The following is a 25,658-nucleotide window of genomic DNA, read 5'->3' on the forward strand; positions in this document are numbered from 1 at the left end:
AATTCCGGCTTTGGGTGACTGTGTGGTATTTGCTCAGTCTCCCTGTGTCTGTGTTGTGTTTCCTCCGGGTGCTCCGGTTTCCCCCCACAGTCCAATGATGTGCTGGTTAGGTGGATTCACCATGCTAAATTGTCCCATGGTGTCAAAGGATAGGTAGGGATAGGGCTGGAGCATGGCCCTGGATGAGGTGCACTTTTGGAGGGTCGATGCAGACTTGATGGGCCAAATGGCTTCCTTCTACATGTAGGGACTCTATAATGTGCTATATATCCTCAGCTTATTTATTCAACACTGAATTAATTCCAGTGAAGGAATAGTTTGAGGCATGGTACTCATATTATTAATTGTATCTCAGTTGGCTTCACGGTGGGCGCGATCCTGCGGGCACGCTGCACCGGAGAAGCAGCTTATCGCGGTGTCGCATGGTCGGTGAAAGCCAGGAAACCCCGCTCCCGTGATCTATCCAGCTCGCAACGCCTCATGAGATTCAACACAATCTAGCGAGACATTGCAATGGACGGGATCACTTTCTGGCAAATCTGCAGTAAGCCTTACCCTATTGTGCAGATTCCCGAGATATCTGAGGTTTCGGGATTCAATTCCTTTGCCTTGGGGACCTTGGGTGAACGCTGTATGGTATTGGTCCCCACAAATAGGGACCAGATGTAATGGCACTCGTGGGGATCTCCAAGGTGACTGGAGGCCCCTGGCTGCATGCCTTTTGGGCTGTGTGGTTCCCTGGCACTGCTGCTGCCACCTGGGTGACCTGATAGTGCCACCTGGGCAGTGCCAGGCTGGAGCCCAGGTGGCACTGCCAGGTGCACTGGCAGGTGGCAAGCTGGCAATTTTTGCATGCATGTGATTGGGCCGGGATTGCTCAGTTGGGGGGGGGGGAGAGAAGGGACCATCCCCTCCCATCCCATGTTGCGTTTGGGTGGTGGGGGATGGTTGAGGATTCTTTTCGGAGATCAGGACGCCAATTAAAAATGTTACCCCGATTTCTCGCTACCACGGGGAATTCCGGTGAGTGGAGCTCCCGATTGTGAAAAACGGGACTATGTGCGGCCTTTGCCGCATGTTCCCAGTTCAGGTCCCTTATTCAAAGTGAGGGAAACATGTGGCTAAACGCGCTCACTAGGAGATTTTGTTCCTTTTTGCGAAGATCGCGCCCAATGTATTTTATTTCTTGTAGAGCTGCATATGCTTTATTATTCCAAGATTTTGTTGCACTTGGCAATTTCTGCTTGAGTATATTGCAGCACTGGGAGTGGGATTATCGAGTTCTTTCCGCCGGCAGAATCTTCCAGTCCTACCGATGGTGACCCCTCATGGCAAGATCCCCGACGGTGGGACGAGTGGGCCACGCAAAACGCCGTAGGCATTGACGGAGCCGGAAGATCCGCTTCTGCTGCCGGAAAACAAGCTGTGGAGGGGGCTGAACATTCCTTCCTGGGGCAAGGGTTTGTGCCTTCTTCACACACTAATGTCCATCACATTGCTGCAGGCAGTCGCCATCGGAAGCTCATGGGATCGGGAGAAAGCCATGGGAAATTAGTTCTATTTTAATAGGATCCTATACTCATTGTATGGGGGTCAGTGTAACTTTCCATCCTAATCGGTATATTCTAATCTCCTTTAATTGGAGAGCAATAAAAGCTGATGGTGCAGATCTGAATATGGGTTTAGTCAGGATACCACAGTCTCAGATGACACCCAAAGGTTATTGGAAGAGAAACTGTGCCAGTAAGCGCAGGTGAACAGGTCAGGTTGCAGATGCTACATGGGGCTACCACTATATTAATCTCTCCCATTCAAATGTAGCACAATTAATAGGTGCAGAATACCGTACTATCCAGAGCTGAACACAACATGGGTGTATATTGGCTCTCAGTAAGAATTCTTACTGGTCAAAATTTCACTATATTTTCTAGGTGTTGTGCAGCTCAGGCTGCCAGAGATCTGGGACAGGATTCTCCGGCCTGCCAACCCCATTTTCTGGCACGGTGCTCCCCCACCGGCAGCGGGATTCTCCGTTCTCGCAGCCTGCCAATAGAGTTCCCCATTGTGGCTGCCTCCAGGCCGTCGGGGCGTGGTTGCGCTGCTGGTAAAGCGGAGGATCCCGCCGACGGAGAATCCCGTAGCTGCTGTTTCTGAGGGTCTCACTACAGAAACTAGATTGCCAGAATGTGACGTGATTCACTGCACATTTGGCCACAACATGAAAAAAGGGTCATCATAAGCAGTACAACTCTGATGCAGAATTTCAGCAATTTGAACAGACAGAAGGAATCACCAGTGTTATATACAATCAAACAAATTCAATGGACAAGTAACAGCAAACTCTGTTCTGTGGGCTAGGCCATTACATTCTTAGGATCCAATGCCCTTACCTTTGAATCCCACTGCCCATACAATGATTACACCTTTCATCACCAAGTCGAAATCCTTTACCAGAACAAATCCAGCATTTCACCTGTAGTTGCAAAATGGCTCAGTGTTACTTTATATATTTCACAAAATTGCTGCCTCATACCTTGTTAGGACATCAATCTGTAGGTACAACTCTGTTTAAAACAGAACTGTTCTTTGGATTCAGGAGAATTGCTCCCTCCCTCAAACCTGCCGCACTGGGGTCTGTTGGGATCATTGGGTGGCGGAGTGAGCTCCTCACCCATCCATCGTGATTTTAAGGTGAGGGCCTCATGTACATTGACCAGGCAAGCTGCAGGACACCATATAGCCACTGCAACACAGATTGCCAGATTCAGCAGAGGAAAGTAGGATGTTTCTGTCACCAGGATGGGGAGTTACAATCATGGATCAGTGGCCCAGATTATTTTGTGGGGCCTATGCCCAGAAAAATAATTCAAGACTTAGCTTTGCTGGGTCTTTTTGCCATCACCAGGTCCTATTTAAAAATGACAATTAGGGTCCTATTTACATAATTAGATCCCAGTTTCCACATTAAAAGTGGCCTTTCACCTAAAATGGGTGGGGTAAGGCTATCAAGTATATTTTGAGAGTTTCATTAATCCATTAGCATTGAAATTGCTGTCTATTGTCGGATATAGTGCAAGAGATGCCTAGCACCCTTTATCACTTTAGCCATTCTACACAGAGAAACTTTGACTGTGAGTGCCTGTAGGCTGTTTCTCCGAGAGTTAAACCTGAATCCAATCCTCATTCCACATCCAGAAACACACATACACTTTATTCCAAAATTACACGCGTGCTGTTTGTCTTTCTAAGTTAGTGGTTTTGGTAAAATTGCAGGCTGCTGAGTGGATGTTGGTAAGCTGTGTTCCTGCCCAATGGCAAGGGGCAACATGGTCATGCTTGTCACTGAGTGAGATGGTGATGGATTCTAACTCCACTACAGAGTTTGAGCACACAATTTCACTGACATTTGAATGCAGTATTGAGAGTGTCCTGCACTTTCAGAGGTCCCATCTTTTAGGTGAGATGTTAAGCTGAGTCCCCGTCCACCTTTCCAGGTGGTTAAAAAAATAAGGTTCCGGTGGCAATATTGAAATAAGAGTTCTCCCAGTGTCTTAAACAACAATAATACTTCAATCCTCGAGACTCCTTGCGAGGTTGCAGAGGAGATTTACCAAAATGGTTCCAGATTTGCGAGGTGATTTAAAAAAAAAATGTAGAGTACCCAATTCACTTTTTCCAATTAAGGGGCAATTTAGCGTGCCCAATCCACCTAGCTTGCACATTTTTGGGTTGTGGGGGCGAACTCCACGCAAACACAGGGAGAATGTGCAAACTCCACACTGACAGTCACCCAGAGCCAGAATCGAACCTGGGACCCCGGCGCCGTGAGGTCACAGTGCTAACCCACTGCGCCACCGTGCTGTCACCGGGAGGTGATCTTAATGACAAGGTTAGGTTGGAGAAGCTAGGGTTGTTCTCCTTAGAGCATAGGATTGAGGGGAAATTTGATAGAGGTGTACAAGGATAAGGTAGATAAAGAAAAGCCGCTCCCATTAGGTGATGGTACAAGAATAAGGGGGGGGGGGGGACACAGATTTAATGTTTTGGGTAAGAGATGCAGGGGAATGCGAGGATTGTGGTCATGACCTGGAACTCAGTGCTCATGATGGTGGTGGAAGTGGTAGATGATTAATGATTCAAAAGGAAATTGGATAGGCACTTGAAGGAAATAAACTTGCAGGGCTTCAGGGATAGAGTGGGGGAAATAGGACTGACAGGATTGCTCTACAGACAACCAGCATTGGCTTCATGGGCCAAATGGCCTCCTTGCAGATTGACTCTGACCCAGATCTTCAAAAGAGCTTATCTGCTCTTCTCAATGAACAACCTTTTAAAGTGTGAACTGCCTCATTGATGACACTTTAAAAGGTTGCTCATTGAGAAGTGCTTTGTCGACTTCCGGGTGCGGCGATGACCAGCTGAGTCGCACGTTTCGGCAGCTCCCTGTGAAACGGACTTTTGGGCTCTTGATAGGAGCCCCAACGGCAATTTTGACGGCTAAAAACACTGTGCGGTAAACCAGAAGGGAATCCCCCCTGGATACGGATGGAAAAAGGAGGAAAGAGTGGCCAGATTGCAGTGGATCCTTTAGAACAGCGGCAAGGAAGGCAAGCAAAAACCAAGATGGCGTCGGAAGGTGGCAGTTTAACATGGGGCCCTGAACAACAAGAGTTCTTGAAATGCTGTGTGGAAGAGATCAAAAAGGAAATGAAGAAAGAGCTGTTGGCCCCGATACTACAGGCGATCGAAGGGCTAAAGGAGGAACAAAAGACCCAGGAGCGGGAGCTTCGGGTCGTGAAGGCAAAGGCAGCCGAGAATGAGGACGATATACAGGGCCTGGTGGTGAAGACGGAGACGCAGGAGGCACATCAGAAACGATGTGTGGAAAGGTTGGAGGCACTGGAAAACAACGCAAGGAGGAACAACCTGAGGATTCTTGGTCTTCCTGAAGGTGTGGAGGGAGCGGACGTTGGGGCATATGTGAGCACGATGCTGCACTCGTTAATGGGAGCGGAGGCCCCGGCGGGTCCGTTGGAGGTGGAGGGAGCATACCGAGTGATGGCGCGAGGACCGAGAGCAGGAGAAATTCCCAGAGCCATAGTGGTGAGATTCCTCCGTTTTAAGGATAGAGAAATGGTCCTTAGATGGGCGAAGAAAACTCGGAGCAGTAAATGGGAGAACGCGGTGATCCGCGTTTATCAAGACTGGAGTGCGGAGGTGGCGAGAAGGAGGGCGAGCTTTAATCGGGCCAAGGCGGTGCTTCATAAAAAGAAGATAAAATTTGGAATGCTGCAACCGGCAAGACTGTGGGTCACATATCGAGGGAGGCACCACTACTTTGAGACGGGGAATGAAGCGTGGACTTTTATTGTGGAAGAAAAACTGGAATGAGCGGGTTATTAAAAAGAACGTTCGAACAAAGTGGTGGGGCGAATGTGGGGGGCAAAGAGGGGTTTTATGTACTAATCCTGCGATGTGGTAACTTTTCTCTCTCCCACAGGTGGTGATGGGGGAGGAGGGGAGGTGGAGGAGATGGGGCGTTGGCCATTGGGGGCGGGGCCAAGGGAGAAGCGCGGGCTTGGTTCCCGCGCTATGATAATCATGGCGGGAATAGAGAAGCAGGAAGGAGGGGGCGTCGCACGGTGCGAGCCGAGGTCACGGGGGGAAGCCGAGGTCAGCCAGAGTTTTCTGACTTCTGGGAGCAACATGGGGGGAGTAATTACGCTAGCGGGGGATCTAGCGGGGGGGGTGGGAGGGGGGAATTACTGGGTTGCTGCTGCTGGGGAGAGGGGGGAGCTGGTATGGGAGAGGATGGGCGGGGGGCACCGCCTGGGGGAGATACAGCTGCGTGGGAACCGGGTGAGGAGCTGGAAAAAGGTGATGGCTAATCGACAAGGGGGGCGGGGGGGTAGGAAGCCCCCCAACTCGGCTGATCACGTGGAACGTGAGAGGGCTGAACGGGCCGATAAAGAGGGCACGGGTACTAGCACACCTTAAGAAACTTAAGGCAGATGTGGTTATGTTACAGGAAACGCACCTGAAACTGATAGACCAGGTTAGGCTACGCAAAGGATGGGTGGGGCAGGTGTTCCATTCGGGGCTAGATGCGAAAAACAGGGGGGTGGCTATATTAGTGGGGAAGCGGGTAATGTTCGAGGCAAAGACTATAGTGGCGGATAACGGGGGCAGATACGTGATGGTGAGTGGCAAACTACAGGGGGAGACGGTGGTTTTGGTAAACGTATATGCCCCGAACTGGGATGATGCCAATTTTATGAGGCGGATGCTAGGACGCATTCCGGACCTAGAGATGGGAAAGCTGATAATGGGGGGAGATTTTAATACGGTGTTGGAACCAGGGCTGGATAGGTCGAAGTCCAGGATTGGAAGGAGGCCGGCAGCAGCCAAGGTACTTAAAGATTTTATGGAGCAGATGGGAGGTGTAGACCCGTGGAGATTTAGCAGACCTAGGAGTAAGGAGTTCTCGTTTTTCTCCTATGTCCATAAAGTCTACTCGCGAATAGACTTTTTTGTGCTGGGTAGGGCATTGATCCCGAAGGTGAGGGGAACGGAGTATACGGCTATAGCCATTTCGGATCACGCTCCACACTGGGTGGACTTGGAGATAGGGGAGGAAACAGGAGGGCGCCCACCCTGGAGAATGGACATGGGACTAATGGCAGATGAGGGGGTGTGTCTAAGGGTGAGGGGGTGCATTGAAAAGTACTTGGAATTCAATGATAATGGGGAGGTCCAGGTGGGAGTGGTCTGGGAGGCGTTGAAGGCGGTGGTTAGAGGGGAGCTGATATCAATAAGGGCACATAAAGGGAAGCAGGAGAGTAAGGAACGGGAGCGGTTGCTGCAAGAACTTTTGAGGGTGGACAGACAATATGCGGAAGCACCGGAGGAGGGACTGTACAGGGAAAGGCAAAGGCTACATGTAGAATTTGACTTGCTGACTACAGGCACTGCAGAGGCACAATGGAGGAAGGCACAGGGTGTACAGTACGAATATGGGGAGAAGGCGAGCAGGTTGCTGGCACACCAATTGAGGAAAAGGGGAGCAGCGAGGGAAATAGGGGGAGTGAGGGATGAGGAAGGAGAGATGGAGCGGGGAGCGGAGAGAGTGAATGGAGTGTTCAAGACATTTTATAAAAAATTATATGAATCTCAACCCCCGGATGGGAGGGAGAGAATGATGGGCTTCTTGGATCGGCTGGAATTTCCCAAGGTGGAAGAGCAGGAAAGGGTGGGACTGGGAGCACAGATCGAGGTAGAAGAAGTGGTGAAAGGAATTAGGAGCATGCAGGCGGGAAAGGCCCCGGGACCGGATGGATTCCCAGTCGAATTCTATAGAAAATATGTGGACTTGCTCGCCCCGGTACTGACGAGGACCTTTAATGAGGCAAAGGAAAGGGGACAACTGCCCCCGGCTATGTCTGAAGCAACGATATCGCTTCTCTTAAAGAAGGAAAAGGACCCGCTACAATGCGGGTCCTATAGACCTATTTCCCTCCTAAATGTAGATGCCAAGGTCCTGGCCAAGGTAATGGCAATGAGAATAGAGGAATGTGTCCCGGGGGTGGTCCACGAGGACCAAACTGGGTTTGTGAAGGGGAGACAGCTGAACACGAATATACGGAGGTTGTTAGGGGTAATGATGATGGCCCCACCAGAGGGAGAAACGGAGATAGTAGTGGCGATGGATGCCGAGAAAGCATTTGATAGAGTGGAGTGGGATTATTTGTGGGAGGTGTTGAGGAGATTTGGTTTTGGAGAGGGGTATGTTAGATGGGTGCAGCTGTTGTATAGGGCCCCAGTGGCGAGCGTGGTCACGAATGGACGGGGATCTGCATATTTTCGGCTCCATAGAGGGACAAGGCAGGGATGCCCTCTGTCCCCATTATTGTTTGCACTGGCGATTGAGCCCCTGGCGATAGCGTTGAGGGGTTCCAAGAAGTGGAGGGGAGTACTTAGGGGAGGAGAAGAGCACCGGGTATCTTTGTATGCGGACGATTTGCTACTATACGTGGCGGACCCGGCGGAGGGTATGCCAGAAATAATGCGGATACTTGGGGAGTTTGGGGATTTTTCAGGGTATAAATTGAACATGGGGAAAAGTGATTTGTTTGTGGTGCATCCAGGGGAGCAGAGTAGAGAAATAGAGGACCTACCGTTGAGGAAGGTAACAAGGGACTTTCTTTACCTGGGGATCCAGATAGCTAAGAATTGGGGCACATTGCATAGGTTAAATTTAACGCGGTTGGTGGAACAGATGGAGGAGGATTTCAAGAGATGGGATATGGTATCCCTGTCAATGGCAGGGAGGGTGCAGGCAGTTAAGATGGTGGTCCTCCCGAGATTCCTCTTTGTGTTTCAGTGCCTCCCGGTGGTGATCACAAAGGCTTTTTTTAAAAGGATTGAAAAGAGCATCATGGGTTTTGTGTGGGCCGGGAAGACCCCGAGAGTGAGGAAGGGATTCTTACAGCGTAGCAGGGATAGGGGGGGGGCTGGCACTACCGAGCTTAAGTGAGTATTATTGGGCCGCTAATATTTCAATGGTGAGTAAGTGGATGGGAGAGGAGGAGGGAGCGGCGTGGAAGAGATTAGAGAGGGCGTCCTGTAGGGGGACTAGCCTACAGGCTATGGTGACAGCCCCATTGCCGTTCTCACCGAGGAACTACACCACAAGCCCGGTGGTGGTGGCTACACTGAAGATTTGGGGACAGTGGAGACGGCATAGGGGAAAGACTGGAGCCTTGGGGGGGTCCACGATAAGAAACAACCATAGGTTTGCCCCGGGGGGAATGGATGGGGGATATGGAATGTGGCAAAGAGCAGGAATAACGCAACTGAAAGATCTGTTTGTGGATGGGAAGTTCGCGAGTCTGGGAGCGCTGACCGAGAAATATGGGTTGCCCCAAGGGAATGCATTCAGGTATATGCAACTGAGGGCTTTTGCGAGGCAACAGGTGAGGGAATTCCCGCAGCTCCCGACACAAGAGGTGCAGGACAGAGTGATCTCAAAGACATGGGTGGGGGATGGTAAGGTGTCAGATATATATAGGGAAATGAGGGACGAAGGGGAGACTATGGTAGATGAACTAAAAGGGAAATGGGAAGAAGAGCTGGGGGAGGAGATCGAGGAGGGGCTGTGGGCAGATGCCCTAAGCAGGGTAAACTCGTCGTCCTCGTGTGCCAGGCTAAGCCTGATTCAGTTTAAGGTATTACACAGGGCACATATGACTGGAGCACGGCTCAGTAAATTTTTTGGGGTGGAGGATAGGTGTGCGAGGTGCTCGAGAAGCCCAGCGAATCATACCCATATGTTTTGGTCATGCCCGGCACTACAGGGGTTTTGGATGGGGGTGACAAAGGTGCTTTCAAAAGTAGTAGGAGTCCGGGTCGAACCAAGCTGGGGGTTGGCTATATTTGGGGTTGCACAAGAGCCGGGAGTGCAGGAGGCGAGAGAGGCCGATGTTTTGGCCTTTGCATCCCTAGTAGCCCGGCGCAGGATATTGCTAATGTGGAAAGAAGCCAAGCCCCCGGGGGTGGAGACCTGGATAAATGACATGGCGGGGTTTATAAAGCTAGAGCGGATTAAGTTCGTCCTAAGGGGGTCGGCTCAAGGGTTCACCAGGCGGTGGCAACCGTTCGTCGAATACCTCGCAGAAAGATAGACGGAATGGGAAAAAGAAGGCAGCAGCAGCAGCCCAGGATTGGGGGGGGGGGGGGGGGGGGGCAGGGGGGGGGGGGGGGCGGGGGGGGGGGGGGGGGGGGGGGGGGGGGGGGGGGTGGGGGGGGGGGGGGGGGGGGGGGGGGGGGGGGGGGAGGAGGAGGAACCAGAAGGACTCTCAGGGTTGTTAATATATACTGTATAGTATGTATAGGTCGTTGCTACAGATAATTATATATTGGACTGTTAAATTATATTTTTGGAGAGTGTTACTTGTGACAAGGCAGTTGCCAATTAGGGCTAGTTTTCATTTTTGTTATTTATTATTTATTCATTTTTTGTTTATAAAATAGGTCATTGTTATTTGTGTTGTTATAATATTGTGTAAAGGATGCACAATGTACTGTGTTGGTTGACCAAAAATTTTCAATAAAATATTTAATAAAAAAAAAGAGAAGTGCTTTGTCACTGGACTAATAATCCAGAGATCCAGGGTAATGTTCTGAGGAGTTCGAATCCCACCACAGCAGATGGTGGAATGAGTATTCAATTAAACAAATCTGGAATTTCAAAAAAATCAGTAAGGGAATTGAGGCTTATGGGTATAAGGTGGGAAAGAGGATTATCACATCAGATCAGTCATTATCTCGTTGACTGGCAGAACAGATCCAATGGGCAGAATGGCCTACTTCTACTTCTATGTCTTATGGATGCTCTGAGGTTGTGAAAGGTTCAATATCAATGTGACTTTCTCTTTGTCTACTTACCCGTCCTGTTTGAAGACACTTATCGCATGGGACTTTACCCATTGCCATGCATTTGTGACATCCCTGAAAGAAATCACAACCAAACAAAGTGAGTGTCCCCTCACTGATCCTGGGCCTCTGGTGAAATGAAATGAAATGAAAATCGCTTATTGTCACAAGTAGGCTTCAAATGAAGTTACTGTGAAAAGCCCCTAGTCGCCACATTCCGGCGCCTGTTCGGGGAGGCTGGTACGGGAATTGAACCGTGCTGCTGGCCTGCTTTGGTCTGCTTTCAAAGCCAGCTCTTTAGCTCTGTGCTAAACCAGCCCCTTTGCTGGCAGCTGGCACCACTCCCGCTGGCAAAAGTCAGCTGCCAGCCTCTGGCCAACAACTTTGGTGGGTCAGGATTTCTGCCACCGAGGATGGCCTGCTTAAGTGCTAATGCGTGGGCCTTCTCCAAAGACGGGAATGTGGGGATCTCATCAGTTCTCCAGCTGGTGAACGAGACCCCTGTCACCTGGATTAAATACTGCTCACTATCTATGTTGACACTTGGATAAATTAAGATTTTTAATTTTTGGCTTTTTAGCACTTCATAAATGGTGGCTTATCTCCCATCACTAGCTTCAAAATGAAAGGTAGTGATACCAGGGAGCTAATTTGATTGTGTAAAATGGGAGATAGTTTTAGCAGTCTTTGTGACATTATTCCTGATGTATAATTCCATTAAAGAGCATACAGTTTAATTAAAATGCCACTGAGGAAGTACTACAATCAGAAACCTTTTTAAAGTATAAAGTGAACCTTTCTCTCAGTTCCCCTGTAGACTTCAATATCTTAATCAGTGCCAGATTGTCTGCCTGCAACCAGAATAAAATAAGTGCCATTTGTCTAAGTTCCCATCGCAACTTTGGAGTCAGGGGATTAATTCTCCTTGTGCCGCCCTCCATCCTACATGTTACAGTACAAGTCATCATTAACTTGGCCTAGCCCCAGGGATGATGTTTGCCGGGACATTCAGTCCCAGCTGTGTCTGACCTCTGTTCCAAGTTGACATACCTTTACAGATGCAGTGTGAGGCACCTTGACCTTCTTTTTGTTTTTCTCAAACATTATTGGAACATCAACTGCAACTTCCCAGGGAGGGGGAGGGAGTCCAAAGCCATAGTTGTCAATAATCTGATCTAAAAAAAGAGAGAGGGGGAAAAAACCTTATATTGTAACTGTCATGATATTCAAACACACACATCATGATAGACACACCAACAGACAAATCAGCACACACAACACGACAACCAATCATAGCCAAGGACAGAGACAGTATAAGAGAAGAAACACGATACCTGGTGGCCAGTAGATCTGGAGACCAGGACAAGGACAGGACCTGATTAACATCACACACAGGGAGTCACCACGTGCAGAGTATCAAGACAGAACTGTAAATAACAAGTTGAAATAAAACAGCATTGTATCAAATACAACCGTGTTGGTTCATCTGTACATCAGAACACCCAACACTACATGGTACAGGAGTGGATCGATACCTGCCGGCAAACCTGCCATCCTGAGATATGGACATCACCAACAAACCGCAGCCGTTGCAAGTCGCTGGGAACCTTGGCACCAATTGGAAGCTTTTCAAGCAGCGATTTGAACTGTACATGCGAGCCAACGAGAAACAGAGTGCCTCGGACGAAACAAAGATTGCGATGCTCCTCACCACCGCAGGTCAGCACACCATCGATGTATTCAACTCACTGGTGTTCGCGGAAGGCGAGAACCAATCCAAGTATGACACGGTCCTCCTCAAGCTAGACCAGCAATTTAACGTTGAAGTGAATGAAAGTTTTGAAAGGTATATCTTTCAGCAACGCCTGCAAGGTAAGGATGAGCTCTTTCAACCCTTTCTGACGCACCTCCGCATACTCGCGCAGTCTTGCGGTTACGGCAACACCTCAGAGTCCATGATCCGGGACCAGATTGTTTTTGGCGTTGCCTCCAGTGGCCTACGCCAGCAGCTTCGTAAAATTAAAGGCCTGACCTTAGCGTCTGCGGTGGAAGCTTGTGTCCTCCGTGAAAATGCAACCAGCCATTTTGCCCAATTTCAGGCGACCGAATCGGCACGGAGGTGGTCCCTTGCCGTCGAATCGGCAAGCCAGGCCGCCCACGAGGCCGAACGCATCCAGGCAATTGATTATCTCCCGGCCCGCGGCCCGGACGAGGGCGGCCGTTTCCCGCGCTTTTCGCGGTCTCCCGCGCTTGTGCGCGCCAAAACCAACGGCAACATCGAGGGACGCACTGCGCAGGCGCGCCCGATGCAAGACCGAACTGCGTATGCGCAGTGGCGTAACAAACGCCATGACGTCATGACGTGTGGCAACTGTGGAGCTGTACATTTAAAAGGGCAATGTCCTGCTAAAAACTGACAATGCCTACGATGTGGCAAGATGGGCCACTACGCTGCCTACTGTCGAGCGGTTCAACCGATGGATCCTACACATCTCCGACAACCTCGCAGACACGTCAGGACCGTCCAGCCCGTACATCAGGACATCCAGCCAAATGACGCAGATGACCAAGATGCCTTCCAGGTTTCAGTCATTGATGTGAACCGAGTCAACACCATCAATCCGGCCGATGAATGGAGTGCCACCCTGACGGTCAACCGATCGCAGATCACTTTCCGCCTGGACACTGGCGCATCCGCCAACCTCATAGCATATTCAGCATTCCATGCCATGAAGGTCAAACCACCTATCCAGCCATCCCGGTGCAAGATGGTTGACTATAACGGGAACGTTATCCCGGCCATGGGATCCTGCCAGCTCCAGGTGACACACAAAACGCACACGGCCACACTCCCCTTTGAAATTGTTGGCTCATCGAAAGATTCCTTGCTGGGCGCACAGGCATGTAAGGCTCTTCACCTTGTACAGCGAATTATGTCTCTCTCTCCAGACGACACATCCGACTTCCTGGATGCTGACTTCAACGCAAATCTCCAATCCCTCCTTGCTCACAACCAGGAGGTATTTGAAGGCATGGGGACACTGCCATACACATACAAAATTCGCCTCAAACCGGACGCCATCCCGATCGTTCACGCACCTCGCAGGGTTCCTGCGCCACTTAAAGACCGCCTCAAGTTGCAGCTGCAGGAACTCCAGGACCAAGGGGTCCTATCCTGGGTCACGGAGCCCATGCCATGGGTCAACTCCATGGTGTGTGTCAAGAAGCCTTCTGGCGAGCTCCGCATCTGTATAGACCCTAAAGACCTAAATAATAACATTATGCGGGAACACTATTCCATACCTAAACGAGAGGAAATCACCAGTGAGATGGCCCAAGCCAAAATATTCACCAAACTGGATGCTTCTAAAGGATTTTGGCAGATCCAACTGGACCCGTCCAGCCGAAAGCTATGTACTTTTAACACCCCTTTCGGCAGATTCTGCTACAACCGGATGCCATTTGGCATCATCTCGGCATCCGAGGTCTTCCACAGAATAATGGAGCAGATGATGGAAGGCATCGAAGGGGTACGCGTATATGTGGACGATATCATCATCTGGTCCACCACTCCGCAGGAGCACATACATCGTCTCCAACGCGTTTTCGCCCGCATACGAAACAATGGCCTGCGTCTCAACCGCGCCAAGTGTGCCTTTGGCCAGACCGAATTGAAGTTCCTGGGGGACCACATCTCCCAATCAGGGGTCCGTCCTGATGCGGACAAGGTAAGCGCCATCACAGCCATGCCGCGGCCGGCCGACAAGAAAGCTGTACTACGATTCCTGGGCATGGTCAACTTCCTCGGGAAATTCACAACATACACACCAGCTGGAATGGGAGAAGCTCAAACACAAACTTGCCACGGCACCAGTGTTGACGTTCTTCGACACGTCTCGTCCCACTAAAATCTCAACTGATGCCAGCCAACCTGGTATTGGAGCAGTGCTCCTGCAGAAAGATAACACATCGTCATGGGCCTCAGTTGCCTATGCATCACGGGCCATGACCCCTACGGAACAGCGCTACGCGCAAATTGAAAAAGAATGCCTGGGCTTGCTAACTGGTTTGGACAAGTTCCACGATTATGTATATGGTCTTCCACGATTCACGGTCGAAACTGACCACCGCCCCCTGGTCAACATAATAAACAAGGACCTGAACGACATGACCCCTCGCCTCCAGCGCATCTTACTAAACTCAGGAGGTATGATTTCCAACTGATCTACACTCCAGGGAAGGACCTCATCGTGGCGGATACCCTATCCCGAGCAGTGAGTACACCACCAGATGCGGAGGGGTTCGTATGTCAAGTTGAGGCACACGTGGCTTTGACAGCGGCAAATCTGCCGGCTAACGACCCCAGTCTGGCCCGCATACGCGCAGAGACAGCGGCCGACCCCCTTCTACAGCGAGTGATGCACCACATGACGGAAGGTTGGCTCAAAGGGCAGTGCCCGCAGTTCTATAATGTGCGAGATGACCTAACCACCATTGATGGGCTCCTTCTGAAGCTGGACAGGATCGTCATTCCGCACAGTATGCGCCAGATGATTCTCAATCAAATACACAAAGGCCACTTGGGAGTCGAGAAGTGCAGACGGAGGGCCCGAGAGGCGGTATATTGGCCGGGCATTAATGATGATATTGCCAACATGGTACTCAATTGCACAACCTGCCAGAGGTTTCAGCCGGCGCAACCTCCTGAGACGCTTCTGCCCCATGAACTGGTGACATCCCCCTGGGCGAAGGTGGGTGTCGACCTATTTCATGCGCTTGGCATGGACTATATTATCATCATAGACTACTTCTCCAATTGCCCAGAAGTCATACCCCTACACGATCTGACGTCGTCTGCAGTCATCAGGGCCTGCAAAGACACCTTTGCTCGCCACGGCATTCCGATGACTGTCATGTCGGACAATGGGCCCTGTTTTGCCAGCCATGAATGGTCGTCCTTTGCTGCTTCGTATGGCTTTACACGTGACGTCCAGCCCTCTGCATCCCCAGTCCAATGGAAAGGCAGAGAAGGGCATTCACATTGCCAAGCGGCTCCTCTGCAAGGCTGCTGCTGCCGGATCGGACTTTCACCTCGCCCTGCTGGCCTATCGATCGGCCCCGCTAGCCACGGGTCTCTCGCCAGCACAGCTACTGATGGGTCGCTCCCTCAGGACCACTGTGCCTTCCATCCTGACACCAACAACGGACCATGCTAAGGTACTGCACAAGATGCAACTGCAGCGTGATCGCCAGAAGAGTCTGTACGATACAAGGGCGACTGATCTTCCCCCCCTGTCCTCCGGGGATAAAGTCCGCATTCATCTGCCAAATGGTGGCTGGTCAGCACCTGCCAAAGTTCTCCGACGTGTGGCTCCCCGCTCGTTCCTGGTACGCATGCTGGATGGCTCCTGGACAACCCTCTGGAAACCCTTGAAGATCCAACACTGTTTTATTCAACTAGATGAACTGCTGTATATATTCAGCTGTGGGTCGACAGTATACTGATCTGACTAGTGACCTTGTAGTAGCCTGACCAGACTTACTAGCTACCGCATGGTGTTTGTGCTTGCTAGCTCGTGGACTCTGACTGTCTCAGTAGCTGGGTCCCGAGAGAGCGGGAAACCTAGTGCCCTCTGGCTTTATAGTGGGAGTGTCCTGTCTGGTGATTGGCTGTGCTGTGTTGTATGCTTACTGATCATCCTATGTGTCAATCACTGCCTGTCTGCATCTCATTATATACATGAGTGGATATTATGACAGAACTCACCAGTTAGATGTGTCACATGGATTCTGGCAAATCCAGCTGGTGAGTCCAGCAGGAGGCTCTGCACCTTCAACACACCGTTTGGCAGGTACTGCTATAACCGTATGCCGTTCGGCATCGTCTCGGCATCGGAGATATTTCATTGCATCATGGAGCAGATGATGGAGGGCATTGAAGGGGTTCATGTGTACGTGGACGACGTCATCATATGGTCCACAAGCCCTGAGGAGCATGTTTCCCATCTCCAGCAGGAATTCCGCCGTGTCCACGCCAATAGCCTGAAGCTGAACAGGGCCAAATGTTGCTTTGGCATGTCGACACTCAAGTTCCTAGGAGACCAGATCTCTCAGCAGGGCGTGTACCCCGACACAGACAAGGTCAAGGCCATCGCAGCCATGAAGGTCCCAGAAGACAAGAAGGCGGTATTGCTCTTCCTGTGCATGGTCAACTTTCTGGGCAAGTTCATCCCAAACATGGCCTCACACACCACGGCCCCACAAAACCTAGTGAAGAAGTCCACTGCCTTCGAATGGAAGGCGGCCCATCAGGCAGAGAGCTGGAGCTGAAAGCCAAGCTCACCACTGCACCCGTATTGGCATTTTTCGACCCAGACAGGGAAACGGAAATCTCGACAGATGCGAGCCAGGATGGCATCAGTGCGGTCCTGCTGCAACGCAATGATACTTCATCCTGGGCACCGGTTGACTATGCATCGCGGGCAATGATGCCCACCGAACAAAGGTATGCACAAATTGAGAAGGAATGCCTGGGCCTTCTCACTGGCATTCTCAAGTTTCACGACTATGTCTACAGCCTGCTGACATTCACAGTCGAGACGGATCACAGGCCCCTGGTCCACATTATCCACAAGGACCTTAATGACATGATGCCTCGGTTGCAGCGCATCCTCCTCAAATTCAGAAGGTACGACTTTGACCTGGTCTATACGCCTGGCAAGGAGCTCATCATTGCCGATACACTTTCCTGCTCCATCACCTAGTGAACCACTGAACGTCACCCAGCAAATTGAGTCACAGGTTGAGTCACAGGTGCAGCTGTGTGCTAGCACCCTCCCGGCATCTGATGAGAAGGTGATTCGTATCCGTGAGGAGACAGCCAAAGATCCCCTCTTGCAGCGTGTTATGCAACACCTCGCCAATGGCTGGCAAAAAGGGCAGTGCCCTCAATTTTTCAATGTAAAGGACGACCTGACGGTGGTTGATGGCATCCCCCTCAAACTGGACCGGATTGTAATTCCACACAGTCTCCAGAGCTTGGTGCTCCGTCAAATCCATGAGGGCCACCTGCGTGAGGAAAAGTGCAGACGCAGAGCCAGGCAGGCTGTCTACTGGCCCGGGATCAGCCAGGACATCGCGAACATGGTCCTTAACTGTGTGACCTGTCAACGCTTCCAGCCAGCGCAGAGTAAGGAGACACTTCAGCAGCATGAAATCAAAACCTCTCCGTGGTCCAAAGTTGGCATCGACCTCTTTCATGCAAATGGTCGTGATTACGTGTTAATCATTGATTACTTTTCCAATTACCCTGAAGTCGTGAAGCTCTCAGACCTCACATCTCGGACCGTCATCAAGGCCTGTAAGGAGACGTTCTCCAGGCATGGTATCCCACTCACTGTCATGAGTGACAATGGCCCGCGCTTCAGCAGCCATGAATGGTCTCTGTTTGCCCAGTCGTATCAGCTCAAACCCGTCACTTCCAGCCCACACTATCCACAGTCAAACGGAAAAGTTGAGAAAGGGGTGCACATAGTGAAGCAGCTCATCTGCAAGGCCGCGGAGTCTGCGTCTGACATTCACTTTGCGCTGCTTGCGTACAGGGCGGCCCCACTGTCCACTGGCATGTCGCCGACTCAACTCCTGATGAACAGGGACCTGTGAACGACACTTCCAGCCATACACGTGCCCAACCTGGATCACCTCCCGGTGCTGCAGACGGTGCAGCAACTCCGAGACCGGCAAAAACAGGGCTATGATGCTCATGTCACCGATTTGCCCGTGTTATCCCCGTTCGAGTCAAGATCCCTGATGGAGGCTGGTCAGCTCCAGCTGTCGTTGTTCGACAGGCTGCCCCCCCGCTCGTATGTTGTGCGTCTGGCTGATGGTTCTGTTGTGCGACGAAACAGACGGGCACTGCGCAAAGTTGCCTGCCCGCAACCACTTTCTTCTGTTGTTTTGCCACCTCCTGATACTTCGACTCACGAGGCCACCAGTCAGGCTTCAATCCCGCCCACCAAGGCGCTGTCGTCCCCACCACCACCTCTCCGGCGGTCGACCAGGATCAGACGCAAGCCACAGAGACTGGACTTATGAACATTTGTTCTGTTTGCCGTGTTCTGTGTTCTCGCATTAGACAGCTGTTTTCACATGTACATATGTTCACATCCACTGCATGTATATATGTTAATATTGGCCTATTCTTGTACAAACGTTCACATATGTCATCCAAACATAAAAAGAAATGGAGATGTCATGATATGCGGACAGACACATAATGATATACAGACAAGCAGCTAATGGACACAGAGAACAGGACATGACCAATAAGCAGGCAGGACACTCAGGGGTGGGATCTGACTATAAAAGACACGAGGCACTCACACTCCGCCTCTTTCCACTGATGAGTCTGCAGAGTCAGTCAAGGGTGTTGTTACAATCTCACATCCCCACCATGTGGCTAAGAGCTAGTCTGGTTCAGTCAGACAGAGTAACCACACTTAAGTTAGCCGAGAGTCAAACTCACAGAGAACTGTGCTATCAGTTCAATAAACCTGATTGAACTAACTTCAAGATCTGGAGTATCTTTTTGATCTGTGCTGCATCCAGTTGCAGCCAGTGTTATACCAGTGTACCTAACACGACAATGGGCAGTTGGGTCCTCAGAGTGTGGGGTGGGCCTCTGCACATGAACTGCCGCCTCAAGCCTCTGCCGACACTGCTGCCACCGACTTCTTTGGCATCTGGCCGCCTGGACTGTCACCCCCACCGTGAGGCTAGCTGCTGCACGATATTATATTATTTCTGATGTCCGAATAAAGCTCGTAGTCTTCCAGTTGAAGCAGATGCTTTATTGAGTAAGTTCATTCTCTCTCCAGAGCTTATACTAGATGTTACATGAGAGCTGTCTGTCTGTGTCTTGCTCACTAGCTGCCGTTCCTGTGAAGAGTGAGATCCTGGCTATCGTCAGTCTATTTTATACTTCTCCAGTGCTCCCTCTAGTGATTACTTAGTTGTAGTGTATTTACATTAACCCCTTGTGTATATACAGATGTGCAGATCACTACAGATATCATCCATAATGTGATATCCGTAAGGAATTGGAGAATTTGAAAGATCGACGATCAGTTATGGCTTCCATCCCGGGACCCTCAAATTCCCCAAGTCTGCCCCACTCTTACGTTCTGTGCCTTCTCTCAGGGTGAAATCCAATGAGCCGGTTGTGCTGGGGGACCCCAAACTGCGCATGCACCCCCGGCCACAGACGTGAACTCCAGACCCCCGCCGGGAACAGCACTGGGACCGGGCTCAAGGCCCCCCCCCTCCAAATCAGCACACCCAACCTCTGGTCACAGGGGTATCCTCAGTGCTGCGGCCCAGCTCTTGGGTGTTTGATTGCTGCTGCCCCTGCGGTTTTGAAGCCACCAGTGTCCAGGCCTCACAGTCTGATTGGGATGCTAGGCAGTAATACCCGCCTGCGACATGGCATGTCTACCCACGGGAATCCACCTGAGAGCTGTAAAATGCTCACAATACTAACATTTCCAATTTCCTATTAGCAATAGCCTTCAGCCGTGTGGCCAGAGGCCGCCACGGTCAGTGAGAGTTAAAGTGACCGTCACCATATTACCTGTCCTCGAGGTGTTAGGAGCAAGGACAGGCAGAAGCTGAACTTGCCTCTCGTATGGGTATACACAGGGGTAGCATGTTGGATCTGCGGAGACCCTCGCCCGCACAGTCCAGGGACGACCCCCTTAGGGTCCAGGGATGTGCTGGTTAGGATATGGGGTTACGGGTATAAGGCCTAGTGGATCGATGCAGACGTAATGGGCTAGCTGCTGGTGTCACTGGTGAGGCCTCTGCCCTGAGAAGAGCAGTTTGCCAGATGGTGTCAAAGGCCACTGTGCATGTGTCCTTTGTTTGGGGGGAGTTCTGCTCTTCCCCTGCTTCCCCTGCAGTGGGGCTACACTTCTGAGGAGTGCCAACAGCTGGTGAGCCAGTGATTGAGCTCGGCCATGCCCATCCTGTTGATGATTCAGCTGGGTGAGGGTTTCTAGAGGGGCGGCCTAGGGAGTCCCCAGATGACAGAGGCTCCTGAACATTTACAGGACACAGTGAGCAGATAGCAGTGTGAGCAGCCAGGGGCTTGTAAGTAGCACCAAAGGGGTGAGTTAAAACCACATACTGCAGCAATGGTGGTCTGAGCCAGGCCATCCCAATCCTGAGGGAGACACCCTGGGTCCACGGACTTGGTACCAAGTCGCTCCCAGCTGCACCCCCCAGCCCAGGCAGCACCCCACCCCCCCCAGCAAGCCCGACAATTTTGCAGAGTTTTAAAAAGTTTTCTTATCTTTTCGCTCCCCCTCAAGTGGGAGGAAGGGTTGGGAGAGGGTATGGAGGAGGGGTTCTGATGTGAGGTGCTCCAGAGAGTGAACGCCTCCAGCTCGTGTGCGAGGTTGGGGCTGATACAGCTGATGGTGGCATATAGAGCGCACCTCACGAGGGCGAGGATGAGCCGGTTCTTTGAAAGGGTAGGAGATGTGTGTGAACGTTGCCGGGGCGCCAGGGTGGGGGGGGGGGGGGGGGGGGCTAATCACGTTCATATGTTTTGGTCCTGTCCAAAGCTGGAGGATTACTGGAAGGAGGTTTTTAGGGTAATCTCTAAAGTGGTGCACGTGAAACTGGACCCGGGCCCTCAGGAGGCCATATACGGGGTGTCGGACCAGCCAGGGTTGGAAACGGGTGCGGAGGCAGATGTTGTAGCCTTCGCCTCGTTGATCATCCGAAGGCAGATCCTGTTGGGATGGAGAGCAGCCTCTCCACCCTGTGCCCTTGTGTGGCGGGGGGACCTGTTGGAATTCTTGACTCTTGAGATGGTTAAGTTTGAACTGAGGGGAAGGATGGAGGGGTTCTACAATGCATGGGCGTTATTCATTATGCACTTTCAAGAACTGGATAACTTCGAACATTAGTGGGGGGGAGGGGTTGGGTACTGTTTGTGTTCATGGTGACTATGGTTGATTCCTGATTCATTTTTGTTATTTGTTTATGTTAACATGCGGGCAATGTTTGGGGGGATGGTGGGAGGATGGGATTGTTGTTGTTGATATGGGGATTGACATTATATTTGTCATTGCTTATTGTTTATTGTTGGTGGGTGTAAATGTGGGAGAAAATGTGAAAAAGGAGAATAAAAATATTTTAAAAAAAGATATTTTCGCTCCCCCTTAACCGCCATGGCGTTCAAGCCCCGCTTGTAAATACTTGAACCAACGCGCACCCACGTAATTTCCATCTAAAAAGGGCAGAGCATCATGGAAGGGAGCATACTGTGTCAAACCCGCTAATGATATTAAAATCCATGCAAATGATGATTTTGCATTGAGCCGCCAGCACGGGCACAAACATTCGATATCGCCGCCAGCGAGGGACTGCACAATGCTGTCAGAATCAGCGCTGGACGCAAACCTTGATTTTTGAATTTTGTGTGTGTCATGATATGCACTCATGCACATAATGAGATACAGATAGGCAGTGCCAGACACCCAGTACAGCCAATCAACACACAGGACAGAACACAACCAATCACCGGGCAGAACACTAGAGGGGGGGTTCCCACTATAAAACACACGAGGCATCAGCACTCTGCCTCTTTCCACTGGTGACAACTGAAGTGACAGTCAGGGTGTATATATCAGTTAGCACCTTCTACACGTGGCTCAGAGCTAGTCTGGTTTCGTTAGTTATAGTTAGCACGCTTAGATTAGTAGAGTGTCAAACCCACAGCGAACTGTGTGCATGTTCCAGAAGTTCAATAAAACGTATTGAACTAACGTCTAAGTTTGGTGTTTACTTTACAGTACAACTGCGTCCAGTTGCAGTCCGTGTTACCCCAGGGTGAATGACACGACAGTGTGATTCACCGCCGGTTCGCAATTTGTGCTTCTGACATCGCAAAGCTGAGAATTCAGCCCAATATGTGTAATGGGGCTGTGCTTCTGTGGTACAAAGCCATGGTCCAAAAAATTTGTAGCAACAGGCTAGTTGAACGGGCTATTTGACTGCAGCATATATTGCAGCCAAGAACCCGGGTCCAATGTTCCCCATCCTTCACCAGGAATGCTGAAAAGGTCCCAAGGCCAAATATGAAGTACGAGGTTTTAAAAACATTTCGAAGGATGTCCTTTGAGGAGCAGAGACAGTTATGCAGACAAATGCGACAATGTACACTGCAAACAATCCTGAGATGAGCTCCTCTCTAGAGTAAACACGGCAGATTACACAACAAATGAAACCAACAGATATGCAACCTTTCCCATTTTAAACATACAAACTCACCAGTCGACTCAAGGCCATTTGCTTACACAAGCTGCAGCAGCACTTTAGCAAATTTATTCTGACAGATTCAAGTACACAAGTCCTTACTTTAGGTATTAGTCCCTTCCCGGTTGGATGGGTTGGTTAGTTCATTTGGCTGGTTCATGATGTGGAGCGATGCCAACAGCGTGGGCTCAATACCAGCTGAGGTTATTCGTGAAGGCCCTCCCTTCTCAACCTTGCCCCTCGCTTGAGATGTGGTGGCCCTCAGGTTAAATCACCACCAGTCAGCTCTCACTGGGAAGAGCAGCCCATAGTCCTCTGGGACTGTGGCGACATTACAGTTACAATTCCTTCCCAAAGACAGGGAAAGGAGCTTGAAATGCTGCCGGAACTGTTTGCAAATGCTCAGGGAGGGGGCCACCACTGGATTGGGGGAAAATCTAATAGGGGAAAAAGGCAACGGTGCAGTAATCATTTCAAGAAGTGTAGATGTAGTGCAGGAACGAGCTTCCATTTTTCCCCAAATGTACCCTGGATTGCTAAACCACAACAATATTTTTGAATGTTAGCTGACCATTAATAAAACAATAAATTACAAGGAGGGCGGAGGCACAGTGGAGGAAGGCACAGGGGTTGAGATATGAATATGGGGAAAAGGCGAGTCGCCTGTTGGCCCATCAGCTGCGAAAGAGGACAGCGGCGAGGGAGATAGGGGGAATTAGGGATGAAATGGGAGCTACGGTGCGGAGAGCAGGGAAGGTAAACGAGGTGTTTAAGACCTTTTATGAGAGACTATATAGGTCCCAACCCCCGGAGGGAAAAGAGGAGATGCGGCAGTTTTTGGACCAATTAAGCTTCCCGAGGGTGGTGGAGCAGGAGGTGGAAGGCCTGGGGGCGCCGATTGGGGTGGACGAGGTTACCAAGGGGCTGGGGAACATGCAGGCAGGGAAGGCCCCGGGACCAGATGGGTTCCCGGTGGAATTCTGTAGAAAATATGTGGACTTGTTGGCCCCGCTGCTGGTAAGGACCTTTAACGAGGCCAGAGAAGGGGGGACCCCACCCCCGACAATGTCGGAGGCGACGATATCGCTAATCTTGAAGCGGGATAAAGATCCGCTGCAGTGCGGGTCCTATAGGCCTATCTCACTGCTAAATGTGGATGCCAAGTTGCTAGCAAAGGTGCTGGCAACGCGGATAGAGGATTGTGTCCCGGGGGTGGTGCACGAAGACCAGACAGGGTTCGTAAAGGGGAGACAACTAAATGTCAACGTGCGACGGCTATTAGGGGTGATAATGATGCCCCCAGCAGAGGGGGAGGCAGAGATAGTGGCGGCAATGGATGCAGAGAAAGCATTTGATAGGGTGGAGTGGGAGTATCTATGGGAGGTGCTGAGGAGGTTCGGGTTCGGGGACGGGTTTGTCAGCTGGGTTAAACTCCTCTATGGGGCCCCAATGGCAAGTGTGGTCACAGGTCGGCAAAGGTCGGAGTATTTTCGACTACACAGGGGAACAAGACAGGGACGCCCGTTGTCCCCATTACTGTTCGCGTTGGCAATTGAACCACTGGCCATAGCGCTGAGAGACTCCAGAAAATGGAGAGGGGTGATTAGAGGGGGAGAGGAACACCGAGTGTCACTCTACGCGGATGGCCTACTGCTGTATGTGATGGACCCAGTGGGGGGGATGACAGAGGTCATGCAGATATTGAGGGAGTTTGGAGATTTCTCGGGATATAGACTTAACATGGGAAAGAGTGAGCTTTTCGTGATACACCCTGGGGACCAGAGTAGAGGGATAGATGGCCTACCGCTAAGGAGAGTGGAAAGAAACTTCCGATACCTGGGGATTCAGATAGCCAGGAGCTGGGGAACCTTACACAGACTCAATCTGACACGGCTGGTGGAACAAATGGAAGAGGATTTCAAAAGGTGGGACATGCAGCCGCTGTCACTGGCGGGCAGAGTGCAGGCAATAAAGATGATGGTCCTCCCGAGGTTCCTATTTGTGATCCAATGTTTCCCTATACTGATCACTAAGGCCTTCTTTAAAAAAATAGAAAGGAGCATCACGAGCTTCGTGTGGGCAGGGAAGGCCCCGAGGGTAAGGAGGGGGTTCCTACAACGTAGCAGAGACAGAGGGGGACTGGCGTTGCCGAATTTGGGCGACTACTACTGGGCCGCCAACGTGGCGATGATTCATAAATGGATGATAGAGGGAGAGGGAGCGGCGTGGAAAAGGTTGGAGATGAAGTCCTGCAAAGGGACGAGTTTAAAAGCGCTGGTGACGGCGCCACTACCGCTCTCCCCAAAAAAATTTACCACAAACCCAGTGGTGGCGGCAACATTAAGTATCTGGGGGCAATGGAGGTGACAGAGGGGTGTGCTGGGAGCCTCAGTGTGGTCCCCGATCAGGAACAACCATAGGTTTGCCCCAGGGAGGCTGGACGGAGGATTCCAGAGCTGGCACCGGGTAGGAATCGGGAGAGTGGGAGATTTATTTATAGACGGGACGTTTGCGAGCTTGGGAGCGCTTGAGGAAAAGTATGAGCTGCCCCGGGGAAATTTCTTTAGATATATGCAGGTGAGAGCATTCACGAAACAACTGGTGAGGGAATTTCCGCTGCTCCCGACACAAGGGATCCAGGACAGGGTACTTTCGGGGGTGTGGGTCGGGGAGGGCAAAGTGTCAGAGATATACCGGGAGATGAGAGAAGAGGGGGAGGAGTTGGTGGGCGAACTGAAGGGAAAATGGGAAGAAGAGCTCGGGGAGGAGATTGAGGAGGGTTTGTGGGCTGATGCCCTAAGCAGGGTAAATTCCTATTCCTCGTGTGCCAGGCTTAGCCTGATCCAATTTAAGGTGCTGCATAGAGCACACATAACGGGAGCAAGGTTGAGCAGGTTCTTCGGAGT

General features: G+C 51.0%; 1 protein-coding gene across 2 annotated transcripts in view; it reads right to left on the reverse strand.

Annotated features, from left to right (window-relative positions):
• LOC140388259 (protein SSUH2 homolog) overlaps positions 1-25,658 on the reverse strand; it is a 143,460-nt gene that overhangs the window by 24,150 nt on the left and 93,652 nt on the right. For both annotated transcript variants that reach the window (XM_072472117.1, XM_072472116.1), the window contains exons 6-8: positions 11,482-11,606; positions 10,444-10,506; positions 2,391-2,473 (exon numbers count right to left, since the gene is read on the reverse strand). In XM_072472117.1, coding sequence (XP_072328218.1) covers positions 2,391-2,473; positions 10,444-10,506; positions 11,482-11,606 — 271 coding nt within the window. The remainder of the gene's footprint in view (positions 1-2,390; positions 2,474-10,443; positions 10,507-11,481; positions 11,607-25,658) is intronic.

This window comes from Scyliorhinus torazame, chromosome 13, assembly GCF_047496885.1.
Source record: "Scyliorhinus torazame isolate Kashiwa2021f chromosome 13, sScyTor2.1, whole genome shotgun sequence".
NCBI lineage: Eukaryota > Metazoa > Chordata > Chondrichthyes > Carcharhiniformes > Scyliorhinidae > Scyliorhinus > Scyliorhinus torazame.